At 48.2% G+C, this 14,293-nt stretch overlaps 1 protein-coding gene across 1 annotated transcript; it reads left to right on the top strand.

Moving 5' to 3' along the window:
* Positions 1 to 3,060: 3,060 nt before the first annotated feature.
* Positions 3,061 to 12,311, top strand: SNX11 (sorting nexin 11). The gene is made up of 7 exons (XM_007465112.1): positions 3,061 to 3,143; positions 6,202 to 6,256; positions 6,723 to 6,809; positions 7,106 to 7,206; positions 8,721 to 8,816; positions 9,050 to 9,262; positions 10,799 to 12,311. The coding sequence occupies exons 2-7, from the start codon at positions 6,215 to 6,217 to the stop codon at positions 11,070 to 11,072; spliced, it is 813 nt and encodes a 270-aa protein (XP_007465174.1). The 5' UTR covers positions 3,061 to 3,143; positions 6,202 to 6,214; the 3' UTR covers positions 11,073 to 12,311.
* Positions 12,312 to 14,293: the final 1,982 nt, after the last annotated feature.

The following is a 14,293-nucleotide window of genomic DNA, read 5'->3' as shown; positions in this document are numbered from 1 at the left end:
TGGAATTCCTGCTGTGTCCTTTTCACCTATTTCCAAGGGGACATTAGCAGCTAGCAACATAGTGGACGAACACGTCTCCAGAGCTCTGGGCAATGTCAAGAGCCCACAGGGACTGAGCCCTTCCAGCCAGAGTGGAGATGCGATCCTGAGGAATGTTAAGGAAATCTATTTCCCCCTTGATGGTGGACCTGCCAGTACCAGCCTTGCAGTTGAAAAAAGCCAGACCCAGAGAGAAGAAAACATCTGTTCTGTTCTTTTACTGAAAACTTCGGTGTGAGGAAGGGAATTCTTTTTTCCAAACCTGCTTATGTTTTTTTTGCGGTACGTGGGCCTCTCACTGTTATGGCCTCTCCTGCTGCAGAGCACGGGCTCCGGACGCGCAGGCTCAGCGGCCATGGCTCACGGGCCCAGCCGCTCTGCGGCATGTGCGATCTTCCCGGACCGGGGCACAAACCCGTGCCCCCTGCATCGGCAGGCGGACTCTCAACCACTGCGCCACCAGGGAAGCCCCGGGGGCTACTCTTCGTTGCAGTGTGCGGGTTTCTCATTGTGGTGGCTTCTCTTGTTGCGGAGCATGGACTCTAGGCGTGCGGGCTTCAGTAGTTGTGGCACTCAGGCTCCGTAGTTGTGGCTTGCAGGCTCTAGAGAGCAGGCTCAGTAGTTGTGGCGCATGGGCTTAGTTGCTCCGTGGCATGTGGGATCCTCCCAGACCAGGGCTCAAACCCGTGTCCCCGGCATTGACAGGCGGATTCTTAACCACTGTGCCACCAGGGAAGTCCCTGTTTTTTTTGTAAACTTGTTAAGTGAATCCTGAGCATATAAGATGGTTAAAAGAGCTGCTCAGGGGTGGGGAGCATAGAGGCTCACACTCCTTGCACTGACTGCCCTCCTACTTAGAAATCAGCCACCGTCAGTGGGGTCTTCCACATCAAGACTCACCTTGTGGTACCCCATGGGGTTGTCCCACTCTTCCAACTGAATAGAGATTCCAGGAACAGCCTGATGCTTTCTAGCCCTAAGCAGACTATGGCCAACTTCCCTCTTGCCTCTAACAAAAGCAAAATGGAAATGGGGTGGGCAAGACCCACTGAGAGTGGCTGGAGGCTAGACACTCCCTGCATTCTCCAAGTTTGGAATAATGCTGAAAAGGTCTCTGGCTGGCCCTAATGAATGAGATACTTTCACTTGGAAAATTTGATACCTCAATTCCAAAAAGGTGATTCCAAATGAAATGGCTGAGCAATCTGAGAAGTAACTTCTTGCAAGTTAGTAAACAAACTGCCCCATCCCAAGTGGGGCCTAGAGTAAGTTCTGTATCCAGAACACTTCTTAGATGAGTTCCATCTGGCTGCCCTCCCTCTGAGGAGGACGCTGGCACCCCACACCTCACAGGTGCTCACGCTCACCTGACAGCCTTCTGCAGGGGCCCACCTGACTGCCATCACCACGGAACCTTTCCTGTAGTTCTTCCACTGTTAGTAGCATCTGGGAAATAGTAACTTTCTTTTCAGCACAGAACCGTTGGGGCCACCTGTGCGGATACCCACGGCATCTCACACGAATTAGAGGTGAAAGGCATGGCTGGCTCCAAGACTTGACAGCAGGACCTTCTCTCAGATCGTTCCAGATAAAATGACAAATTTCTCCAAACTCCTTCATCTCTCCAATCTGGTAGACAGCCTGGTGTCCAGTGTGAGCTTGGTATACTTACCCCTGGCAAACCGGAGGCCCCTGCTGTCAACGGTCCCCATGTACACCGCACTTGCTCCCATGTAAGAGCTCAGAGGGTGACTAATAATATGACATTTTTGGATTAAAAAAGAAGAGTATCCACAATTATCAGAGAAGGCTAAAGATACTTCTTCCTTTTCTGGCTATGTATCTGTGTGAGACCAGATTTTCTGCATTTCCTAGTCCAAAACAACAGGATAACAAAGCGAATGGGGAAGCAAATATGAGAATCCAGCTGTCTTCTATTAAGCCAAACATGAGAGATTTGAAAAATTGTAATATAATGTCCCTCTACTCAATTGTTTTTGGAAAGTGTAGTTATATTTCATAAAACATACTATGTTCACATGTAATGGTTAATTATTAGTTTTAGGAGAATTAGTAAATGTTTTTTAATTTCTCAATTTAAATTTCTAATCTGGTGAACATCCCACATAAACAAAAGCTCTTTGGGGTCCTTAATCATTTGTAAGAATGTAAAAGGATCCTGAGACCAACACGTTTGAGAAGAGCTGCTTTGTGGTACGTGCACCTTACCTCATGAGCTAGCTCCACCTTACAGAAGAGGAAACTAAGACAAAGATTTAAGACCAGTTTAAGGACACATGGTCAGTGTAGTGCTGGGTATTGTACCCTGGTCTTCTAACTCCAGAGCTTGTATTTGTGACTATAACTTTTTCCTTGAAATTACCTTTGCCAAAATTATCGTTAAGCAGATAGCTAAAAGACATTTCAACAACATTAAAAAAAAGTCTTCATCATAGTCAACGGATATTTCTTTCTTATTAAGTAGCTGCACAATCCTTCCTTAGGCTTGTATCGCAAGTGAAACTGGTGATTGCTGGACCGTCCTCAGTTCGGTTTTTGTTCGGACAATCTGGTTTTCGAATCTGATTTGGCGTCCCCTTGATAACTCCGCCGGGGAACTGGAAGCTATGGGTTCCAGTTCCCCGGGAACCCTCTCCAGATTTCGCGTGGCTTCCACGCTCAGAACCTTCCCACTCTCAGCACCATCTCTGCCCTCAGACCCACTTTAGGACCTCTAAGGACGCTTCCTGGCCGCTGATTGGCTGGGCCTGACAACAATGGGAGGGACGCGGCTCCGGGTTGGACGTCAGAGCCCCTTCTTCTCCCTTGCCCGCATCCATCGAGCAGCGTCCCAAGTGAGAGCGGAATCCAGACTCCAACCAGGGCCTGGGCGGGGTCGAGCGCTCCGCCCCGGGAACGCGGCTGCCACCAAGAGCCCTGGCCTGCGGGGGCCGGGCGTCCTGGGCACCCGGGATTGGCGTGCCGGCGACCTTCTCCCGTCGTGCACCGGGGCGCCGACCGCTCACCCGGAAGGAGAAGCCTAGAGTCTTACTGTATGGTGGGGTAGTGGCGGAGTCGCTGTGGGGAGTGGGTGCTGCTCTCAGGTGAGGGGGCGTGGGCGGGGCCGCGGGGAGTGGGGGCGTGGGCGCTACGCTCAAGCTGCGGGCTTGAGCGTCAGCAGTGGCGCTTAGGGTGGCCACCTCGCTGGCCATCCTAGGGAACGAGCAGTCTCACCTCCCGGGATGAAGGCGGGTGCTTACTTGGGATCCAAGGAAGGAAACCCGGCTTTTCCATTTATTTTTAAAGTATAAAGCATCTTTCCTTCCCACTCCCCAAGCTTAGTAGGCAAAGGGGAATTAGGACCACGTGGCCTTTTTGCTCCTAGTTCGTTAGGAGTACGGGGTGTGTGTGTGTATGTGTGTGTGGCCGGAGTAAGAGTTTGGCTACATTTACCCAAACGCTAGGACTAGGAGTAACGGCAGGTATTTTACGGGGACACAGAAGGCTCTTGTGCTAGATTGTGGTTGCCTTTGTTACTTAACCTGCAAGTGGAAAGACTGGCAAGTTACACATGAACAAAAGAATGGAGCAAAGAATAGCTGAGAATAGGCAGAGCTTGGTCAGACAGGGGAGCTGCTTGTACCACCTGTGGGCGTTTCGGAAGGAGAGCTTTTTGAGTTGCCATCTGGCACCAAAGGGCTGAAGAATGAGTAAGAAAGGATGGGAGTCTCGGTGGCTCATTATAAAAGTTATCACCTGATTTGTTTTTTTAACATGTCTCTTTAATTAGTTTAAATGGGAGTGAAAATGGTGGAGCTAAAGCCTTGAACTGTTTAGACATAGGAAAGCTTTACAAGGACTCTACTTTGTAAACAGCAAACAGCTGGATTTTACCCGGAGCTACTGGTGCTGGTACAGGTGGAGAAAGTAAAGGAAACTTCACATGTGATTGAAAGGGCCCAGGAAATGTAGCTAGGGCTGAGTGAGTTGCATAAGTAGCTGAGAGGATCACTGACTCTATCCTTAGTTGGATGACACATGGATGTATCTCCCAGATCATACTGCTAAAATTAAGGACTTCCTCCTTCCCCTCCAAGGGCAGAAATGAGCTTCATTTCCTCCTGAGGAGTGGCACCTACAGGGAGGGAGCTGGGAGAATAGTAGTTGCTAGAAATTATTACTTGAAGTATAGGTTTTTGTGTTTGTTCCATTGTTTTTAAGGAAAGTTACAACTGAAACTTTTTTAGTGCCCTTTGAACTTAGTTTTAAGTATATAGCGTCTTGCGGGGGGGTCCTAGGCTTTTTTTAAAGCCAGTTTATAGCTATTTGTTTCTAAGTGGTATAAGCCCTAAAGGAGAGGAGCTTGCTCTCGGAGCCATAGGCAGACTCTTCTTGAGCCTGAGAATGATGACCATTTAGTTACTAAATTATGGTTCTGAATTTGGCAAACCTTTCAGGGCACTGGAGATGTGTGAGCTCTACTGAGGTGTGGATTTCCTTGTCATCATCTCTCCTATCATTACTTTTAAAGTGTGGAAAGACACTTCAGTGTATTTAACTCTGCTCCTGTGCTGGCAATTTACCAAATGCCTGAAAAGAGAAGAGAAAAAATTTTTTTGTTTAAATCTTAGGAGGTTAATTGTTCACAGTGAGTTGGCCTGCTCTTTTTGATCACAGCCATTTGCTTACATCCAGGATGTTATACATCAGTTGTTACGGAATTGGGATTTCCTGCCTTTCAGTTCAGGACCCCTTTGCAGTGGTGACTGCATCAGCTGAAAAATCAGAATGTCAGCAAGAATACTGTTGAAGATGGCATTGCAACCACAGAATTTCCAGTTTACTCGACTGTGTAGCCCAATTTTGTCATATATCATGCAGCTTCATCTCTGCGTGCAGGTCTGTGTGTGAAGAGACCTTCTGGTATACTGAAAAAGATTGGAAAAGCTGTGTGCTCTGCTAATTTTATGGTGTAAATGAGTTCCCCTTCTCTTGAAATGTTAGCCGTGTTAGCATAACCTAAGGAAACTCATTACACACTCTTCTAACGGTAAGGCAGAACTGATAAGAGAATGTGTTTAAAATTAATTGTGGGACTGTAAAAATGAGTGGGTGTGTAAATGGGCATGGGGAGAGGAGAGGGAGAGCTCAGAGATAGTCTTGTTTTCCCAGGAGCCAGCCTGGATCATTTGTTGGCAGTACATATTGGCTGAAGTCAGTTTTCATTTCAAGGTATATTGGAAAGGGAAATTAAACCTTATTGTTCCACTCTTAAGAGAGGAGAATGGGGTGGAGGCGGCAGCCAGAGTGGATGCTGTTGGAGTGGTTCTAGGAGTAAAAAGATCAGTGCTGTATTTTAACAGAAGGTGACATCATGGGCCCCTTTGGACTTGAGTAACCCTGTGCTGCAGCCTTCATGGTCCCCTTGTTGGAGTGGGCGATGTTGCTGCACATGTAAACTGCCACACTGGGGGAAATCAGTGGCTTAGGCTTCAATGAATCTTTGCAAAGGAGTGGAAAACATCCTGAGTCGACCTATGCAGCTGTGGGGTGCTTGGGCAGTGGTATAAACCGCATGTCGAGAGAGGAAATGATCAGAACCATTGACTTGGGTTCTGGACATGGGATTAGATAAGGGAAGGTCACAACTGGGCAGCCCACTCAGGTGCCCCCGGAACTCTCCAACTCTGAGATCTGTCTCTGGGGCGGTGACTATGCTTAGCAAGACAAAGAGAGACTTAGGAGCAAAGGCGTTTGTGGGGTTTTGGTTGTCTCTAAACAGCCGGGAGGGGGCAATGTTAGGTTCACTTAGAGAGCTGTGCTGTGTGTGCCCACAGACACTGCTGTGCCTGCAGTTCTCAGGCAGAAAGGTTTTATGACTCAGCCTGCCTGTTCTGGCTGCCTGAGGCGACAGTGTGTAGACCTGAACATGTTTTGGCTAGAGGTGGCCTGGTTCAGGGTCCCCGCCATGGTCTGAGAAGGAAGGCAAATCCTCCAGGGCTTTTAGCTTGTGTTGCTCCGCAACGGGAGAGGCGACAACAGTGAGAGGCCCGCGTACTGCAAAAAAAAAAAAAAAAATTTCAGGGTTTTGCCCTGGCCAAGAGAGAGAAGAGTAGACGCATACTAACAGTGATTGATCCTGTGTCTTCTGTCCCTCATCAGATGTTTTCTTCCAATGGGCTTTTGGTGTAGAATGTTGGAGAACCAAGAGCAGGAGGTAAGCATGTGGTCTCTGGGGAACAGGTGGGTAAATGTTTGAAGGGATTTGGGAGATTCAGATATTGCTTGGTGGTGTTCTTTTGACACTAATACCTTGGTGGTAGGCCCTGGCCTACCTTGGTGGTTCTGATGAGCTCATGGTCAAGCCAGGAGAGGGAAATCAGTAGTAAAGGCATTACTGGGAAATGAGGTTCCATTTTCACTAACTTTTCCATTCGTTGGAATGTACTAGAATGTAAGCTTCATAAGGGCAAGGATTTTTGTCTCTTATTCTTGTTCTGCCCTAGTGCCTTAGCACAGTGCCTGCCACATACAGGGTGGTCAATAAATATTTGCCGAATTGAATGAATAAATGAACAAATGAATGAAAGTTGGTGTTGAGTGGAAAAAGCTGGCAACCTTTGTGTCGAGGCCGCCTTACTGTGTGGCTGTGTTGAAGCTGAAGGAGCATTTCTTCCCTCCAGGAGGTGATCACTGTGCGTGTTCAGGACCCCCGCGTGCAGAATGAGGGCTCCTGGAATTCTTACGTGGATTATAAGATATTCCTTCATGTAAGTGCATCCAATTTTGATATTGGGGTCAGCACCCTCCAGGGCTGAGGGCCAGTCTTGAGGCAGAATCTGTTTATGGATTTTTTTGACAGAAGTAAAGGAGGGAGGAGAGGAAAGAGAGCCTGGGGTTTGCCTGAGAGTTGTTTTCAGGCTGCCTGGTGGCATCTTGCTCTGCTTGGAGCCCTCGATCAGGACTGTGGCCTGGTGGCTTGGGTTCTTAGTGAGAGTGGCGATGGGGAGTTCATGTGAACTTGGGCTTTTTCCACTAAAGCCTTTTCATGTGCTGCCTCCTGTAGACCAACAGCAAGGCTTTTACTGCTAAGACATCCTGTGTGCGTCGCCGCTACCGAGAGTTTGTGTGGCTAAGGAAGCAGCTACAGAGAAACGCTGGTTTAGTGTGAGTTTGCTCTTGTTTTCTTCTTGGGTCTGAGACTGGCTTTTTAGGTGCTTACTTGGCAATTGGAATTTACAATGAAAAAGCTTGGCAACTTGCCAGGTACTGAGGACATTGAGAAATGTATTCTTAAATTATGTTTTCAAGTCAGTGAAAAAAGTAAGACAGCATTCTTATTTCTAAAATTTTGACCTAACAAAGCCAAATAAATCTAAAAAATATTTTTCTTTTTTAACATGCATAGGGCTAAATAGTCTAGGGCTAAAGAAAGGTACTGCTGGCTTTTTAAGTGTGCTTCACTGGTTATGAGAAGCTTTTTAGCATCTGGAATAATTTGACAGGTGGTGTTCCCGTCCATTTGATATATAAAAGTCGTGATTTTTTTTTTCTTTTTTGTGTAGAGACCTCTATCCAGAGTTATAACAGACTGAGAGCCTTAGGAAAAGCAGTAGTGTTCACTCCTCACCTGCATACTTCAAATAAGTCCTAAAACTTGAGACAGTTTAGGACAGTGATTCCACCACAGTGTGGCCACTGAATGCTCTGGTGACCCAGTTGATGACATAGCCAGTTAGTTAACGTGTGGGACTGATGAGGCCATTGTCATGGGTCAGGCCCTAATTAGCCAGTTGGAAATTCCTCTGAACAGACCCTGCATCCTCTAGTCTGGCCTGGGACTCTCACTGTTGTGACCTCTCCCGTTGCGGAGCACAGGCTCGGGAAGCGCAGGCTCAGCGGCCACGGCTCACGGGCCCAGCCGCTCCGCGGCATGTGGGATGTTCCCGGACCAGGGAACGAACCCATGTCCCCTGCATTGGCAGGCGGACTCTCAACCACTGCGCTACCAGGGAAGCCCTGGCCTGCCATTTTTTTTTTAATTTTTTTTTAAAATTTTTTATTTTTTGGCCTGCCATTTTTAAAGCATGTGCCATGCTTCACAGGAGAGGCTAGGGAGGCTTGAAGAGTTTGTGGATGATTTGCTTCAACTCGACTACTTTCAGAAAATTCCAAGCATGTGACCTTCCAGGGCTGGAGAAGGTAGTCTTAATTTACGCAGAAGGACCCAGCATTCTCCGTGTCTCTGTGTCCAAGTTTCTTCCTTTTTCAGTAATAGTTCATGGTGGGAATGGGTTTTGTAAACAGTGTAATCTAGCAGCATGGAATTTTTAAGTCATAGACTTGGTTCAAATACCAACTCTGCTGCTTACTTACTAGCTGTGTGACACTGGGAAATTTACTTAACTTCTCTGTTTCTATTTCCTTACCACTAAAATGGGGACACTAATATCTTATGGGGTTTTGGGGAGTATTAAACGAAGTAAGGTTAAATTAAAACATTTACAGTGCCTGACACACTCATGCAGTCCAGTCAGTGTTAGTCTCCTTCCCCTGCCACCTTATTAAATGCTGTTTGTATTGATTTGCACCTCTTTTTAGGGGATTTCCTTGATCAGGGACTGGAATGACTGTCTTGGATGTTACTTATCTTGGGCGTGTTACATTATGTGATCCCACAGGCCTGTACCTGAACTTCCTGGGAAGTCAACCTTCTTTGGCAGCTCAGATGAATTCATTGAGAAGCGACGACAAGGTCTGCAGCACTTTCTCGAAAAGTGAGTGGACTTGGCGGGCTAGCACTTGCCTCCTGGGGAGGGGCCAGGGGGTGAGGTGTGTGTGCCGGGCAGGATGGCCCCTGTGAACATACAGGCACATTTGTGTCAGATGCCTTTCTTGCACCCTTGTGCCTTCAGTTCTCACTCAAGCCACAAGGCCTTCAGAGGATGGGGCTGGGGAGAGCCACTGCTCGGGGTGATGCTCTGTGTTGCCCTACCTGTGTTTGCCCCAGGGTCCTGCAGAGTGTGGTCCTCCTGTCAGACAGCCAGTTACACCTCTTCCTACAAAGCCAGCTCTCGGTGCCTGAGATAGAAGCCTGTGTCCAGGGCCGAAGCCCCATGTCCGTTTCCGATGCCATTCTTCGCTATGCTATGTCAAACTGTGGCTGGGCCCAGGAAGAGAGGCGGGGCTCTTCTCACCTGGCTGAAGGAGACCAGCCTAAGAGGTAACTGAAGTGCTCTATTTTGAGACACCAGTGGCTAGGATTATTGTAACCTGGGCCAGTGAGGTGTCCATTGGTAGAGAAAGCAGTAAGGTCACAGCGTCAGTGGCCTTTCAGAAGGGCCTCGGCCTCCTTGTGCATGGTTCTTTCATTCTATGCACAAAGGTCTTGTGTCTTTACTGACTCATCCCTGGGGAGCGTGCTTTCCTATTGGAAGCTGAGGAGAAAGAAGAGAAGGCTTTCTTATTTGTTTTGTTCTTTATCCTCTCCCCCAACCCCCGTTTTCTTTTACTTTTTTTTTAATAAAGTGCATTGTTATTTTTTTAATTAATTAATTTTTTAATAGCATTAGATCTCTCTCTTTTTAATCTATTAAATTTATTTATTTTTGGCTGCGTTGGGTCTTCGTTGCTGTGCGCGGGCTTTCTCTAGTTGCGGTGAGCGGGGACTACTCTTTGTTGCGGTGTGCTGACTTCTTATTGCGGTGGCTTCTCTTGTTGCGGAGCATGGGCTCTAGGCGCATGGACTTCAGTAGTTGTGGCATGCGGGCTCAGTAGTTGTGGCTTGTGGGCTGTAGAGCGCAGACTCAGTAGTTATGGTGCACGGGCTTGGTTGCTCCGCAGCATGTGGAATCTTCCCGGACCAGGGCTCGAACCCGTGTCCCCTGCATTGGCAGGTGGATTTTTAACCACTGCGCCACCAGGGCAGTCCCCCATTTTCTTTCTTTCTTTCTTTTTTTAAAAATTAATTTATTTTTATTATTTAATTTTTATCTTTGGCTGCGTTGGGCCTTAATTGCTGTGCGCGGGCTTTCTCTAGTTGCAGCGAGTGGGGGCTACTCTTTGTTGTGGTGTGCTGGCTTCTCATTGCGGTGGCTTCTCTTGTTGCAGAGCACGGGCTCTAGGTGCGTGGGCTTCAGTAGTTGTGGCACGCGGGCTCAGTAGTTGTGGTGCACTGGCTTAGTTGCTCCATGGCATGAGGGATCTTCCCGGACCAGGGCTCGAACCCATGTCCCCTGCATTGGCAGGTGGATTCTTAACCACTGGACCAGCAGGGAAGTCCCCCCTCATTTTCTTTAAATAACAACTTTATTGAGATATATTTACATACATAAAGTTCACCCTTTTAGTGTACAATTCAGTAGTTTTAGTTTATTCACGAAGTTGTTCAGCTATCACCACAGTCAATTCTAGAATGTTTTCATCACCCCCAAAGAAACCTTGTGCCCATTAGCTGTGACTCCCCATTTTCCCCAACCCCCAGCCCTTGGCAACCAATGTTTACTTTACTTGTCTATGGATTTGCATATTCTGGACATTTCACAGGAACGGAGTCAGTCATACGGTATGTGGTCTTTTGTGACTGACGTCTTTCATTTAGTACATTTTCATGGTGTGTCTGTGTTGTAGTGTGTATCAGCACTTAATTCCTTTCTACGGCTGAATAATATTTCTTTGTATGGATAGACCTCCTGTTGTTGTCCATTCATTTTTGTTTACCTGTTCATGCCCTTCATTTCCCTTTCCCTCTCTTTTCCAGTTGCTGCTTTCTCCCAAGATCAGGCAGGAGGAGCTCTCTCTCACCATCTCCCGGGGAAGAAAAGGACAGTATCGAGGTGTGGGCTCCTGTTGTTGACTCTGAGGCTCCTTCCTTGGAGAGCCCCCCTCTCCCACCTCCCTCCTTTCCGTCATGCTGTGGTTTTGCAAGACCTGATGAGGGAATCTCTGCTCCTCAGCCTGTGAGGAGGGCCATGGGAGGGGACCGTGCAGTGCATTTGGATCCTGGTCAGTTGGAAACAGTTTTGGAAAAGTGAGCTCTGCTTGGAGCTCTGGGTTCTGCTCTGAGGCGGATGAAGGAGATGTGGGCTGGGAGACTTGCTCGGGTGGGGCTGGGCCCAGGCCAGTGGTGGGGAGGCTGGGCTGCTTCATGTCTTACCGTGGCCTCTGCTCGCGTTGGTTGCGTGGAGGTCGGTGACAACTCGTCAAGCTTCTTCCATAGAAATAGACACTGTGCGGATGGATGTTTATAAGTTAAGCACAAGGCGCAGGGGTTGTTGGTTCTGAACCAAACCCCTTATTTACTCTCCTGGGAGCTGAATTTCTTTAGATGTTTGTTAACAGGCCTATGAGCACTGTCTCAGGTGACTGGTTTTGGGGACCAGTAGGTGGCAGATTTTAAGCTGCCATATTGAACATTGTTCAACAGAAATGCTTGTGTCATTGTATTCCCACTGGCTCTATTTTTGCTGCAGCCCCTGGAGCACTTAGTTTCTGGGAGGCTGGCCTCTTGCCTACCTCCTTGCATGGACAGGGAGGTGAATGTTCTCCCACCTCCTTGCTTTTCCTCCACTAATACCACTGAATGGAACGGTGCTGTGACTCCTGTCACTGGGGTTTCCTGCGCATCCCAGGACCTCGGCCTGGCTTTATGGGGCCAAGACCCATGAAATAGCTCATGGCCATCCACGAAAGAGAAGGGTTTGGTCACAGCCATAGGAAAGGGACCGGTTCAGGGGCTTTGTTTTGGAAAGGATGCCCTGGGCTGTCACCGTCTCTCTGGTTATAAAGCGGAGACGCGTCTGTCTTCTCTGCAGGGTAAGCATGGGCTCCTTTCTTTTTTGAATCCTTTTCTTCTCCCTTAGTAACAGCTCCCTGCCCCCAGGCTTCAGCCACCACGTGTCCCTCTGCTGTGTTGCCGTATGTTCAATCCAGTGGCGTGCAGGGGCTTTGTTTCTGCCTGGAGAGAGGGCTCTGGGGATGGAGATGAGGAACAACATGCCTTCCTTCAGACAATGAGGCATTCTGCCCCCCTGCTGCCGTAATTCTCTCCTCTGAGAGCCAGAGCTGGTAGGAGATGAGTGCCACTGGCATTCTGCCCTGCCCTGCCCTTGGGTTTGTGTGTGTGGGTCTTCCCCTTCTTGCCCGCTTCTCCCTCCTCTGGCCATCGTACCCTGTCTCTAGGCTCTTTTACTACCAGCCTATGCTGTGGGACTGTCATGGCATTTAGTTCAGAGTTGAGGGGTTTTGGCTTGAAATAAAATTCAAGTATTTAAGACTGTTGTTGCAGTTGGTGTCTAACAAGCTGTAGCAGTGGAGGAGGGAGTGAGGGCTGGCAGTAGTTACTTTCGTAAATCATGAATTTATCAACATGGAAATAATGGTTCAGAACCGTGCACGGCAGCTCTCCTGTATTGTGTGTGCAGCTCAAGTTCACCACTGGAGGAAGAATTGCCTTCCAAAGAGTCAGGATCCAGCTCCTCTCACAGTTATGGGCACGAACCTTGTTAGGTATAATTTACCTGATGCTGCTTCCGTCCTCGCAGCCTGTCTGAGGTGCCAGGTGCTGAAAGAGAAATAAAGTTTGTCAACAGGCAGATGTGGAGCCCTTGCTGGGACTCATTTCTCTTTCCTGCCCGCCTCCCCTGGGTCTCTCCTTTATATGATGCAGCAGAGCAAGGCGAGGATAGAAAACCTACAGAGGCAAATCCAAAATGTCAAAAGAAGTTCATTTAAAAGGGGAAAAAACTCCATACACAAACCTCACAAAAACCCGACAGATGCTAAGCTAATGGCATCCGCTCTGCCGATTGGTGGGGATGACTCATGAATATTAATGAGTCCAATGCTCCAAATGGTGCAGCTGTGAACCCAGCTGTGCTTGAAGCTCTCTGATTTCAAAACTTCCAGACAGGAGCCGGAGGTGGTCTGTGTCAATTCCCTACTCAGCCAAAAAACAGCAAGCTGGGTTGGCCTTCTTCTGTTCACTCCTTTTCTTCCTGGAGTTGGTGCTCAGCAGCTAATTCTGCCAGCAGGGTAGGCTGCTGGGACAGCAGGAGCTGCTCAAAGACACGGATGCAATTTTTCTGACTCTTGGCTTTTTTTTTGTTGTTGTTTTTGTTGTTGTACGCGGGCCTCTCACTGTTGTGGCCTCTCCTGTTGCGGAGCACAGGCTCCGGACGTGCAGGCTCAGCAGCCATGGCTCATGGGCCCAGCCACTCCGCGGCATGTGGGATCTTCCCGGACTGGGGCACGAACCCGTGTCCCCTACATCGGCAGGTGGACTCTCAACCACTGCGCCACCAGGGAAGCCCTCTTGGCTTTTTTAATGATCCATTATCAGCAGTGCATACAACAGCACCTCAGTTAATCTAAGGCCAGGCACCATCCCTGCACTGTCTTGTGCAGAGTTGAGTGTAGACCATGGAAGGAGATGTCCTGAGAGGGGAAGAGTTTTTCTATGGGCCTGGAATTACCAGAAAAACAGCAAAGATGGATTTTCCTCTTCATCTAGGCAGTGCCATCTGCCTGTCTCCCATTTTGCTCTGTCCCTGTGTGTACTAAGGGCTGTCACCGATGACCTCTGTAGGGAAGATAGGGAACTACTAGGGGGAGTGGCCTACTGAGTTGTTTTGTAGAATGGAAGTATTTTTGGTTAGAATTTGGGTTTGAAGTAGGTTCTGTGCCTGACTTATAGTTACCTAATCTTTTTTTTTTTTTTTTTTTTTGGCTGTGCCATGTGTCATGTGGGATCTTAGTTCTCTGACCAGGGATTGAACCTGTGCCCCTTGCAGTGGAAGCACAGAGTCCTAACCACTGGACTGCCAGGGAATTCCCTAGTCACCTTTCTTCTGACAGCTAGTTTCGTGGTCCAAGTCTAGTCATCTCCTGTTACCCAGGATAAGTGATCCCAATCTCATGGGTTTCCTTTTGTTTGGTGGAAGTGTGTGTGTGTGTGTGTGTGTGTGTGTGTAGAAGGAGATGGGTTTTCTTGTGTGAACATAATAAGTTTCATGTGCATCTTTTTTTTTAAAATAAATTTATTTATTTATTTATTTTTGGCTGCGTTGTGTCTTCATTGCTGTGTGCAGACTCCTTATTGTGGTGGTATACTAGCTCTTTGTGTGTCCCTTCCCCTGGTGGCCTTGTTGGTGTGGGAAGCCAGGCCCACCAGCAGCCTGACCCGAAGCCCTCTAGCAGAAGGCCCAGGATAGTGAGAGCCTGTGTTGGTTTGTTGGAGGCAATGCAACCTGCCTCC

The sequence above is a fragment of the Lipotes vexillifer genome, unplaced genomic scaffold, assembly GCF_000442215.2.
Source record: "Lipotes vexillifer unplaced genomic scaffold, Lipotes_vexillifer_v1.1 scaffold591, whole genome shotgun sequence".
NCBI lineage: Eukaryota > Metazoa > Chordata > Mammalia > Artiodactyla > Lipotidae > Lipotes > Lipotes vexillifer.
This window is presented reverse-complemented; position numbering and strand designations above follow the sequence as displayed.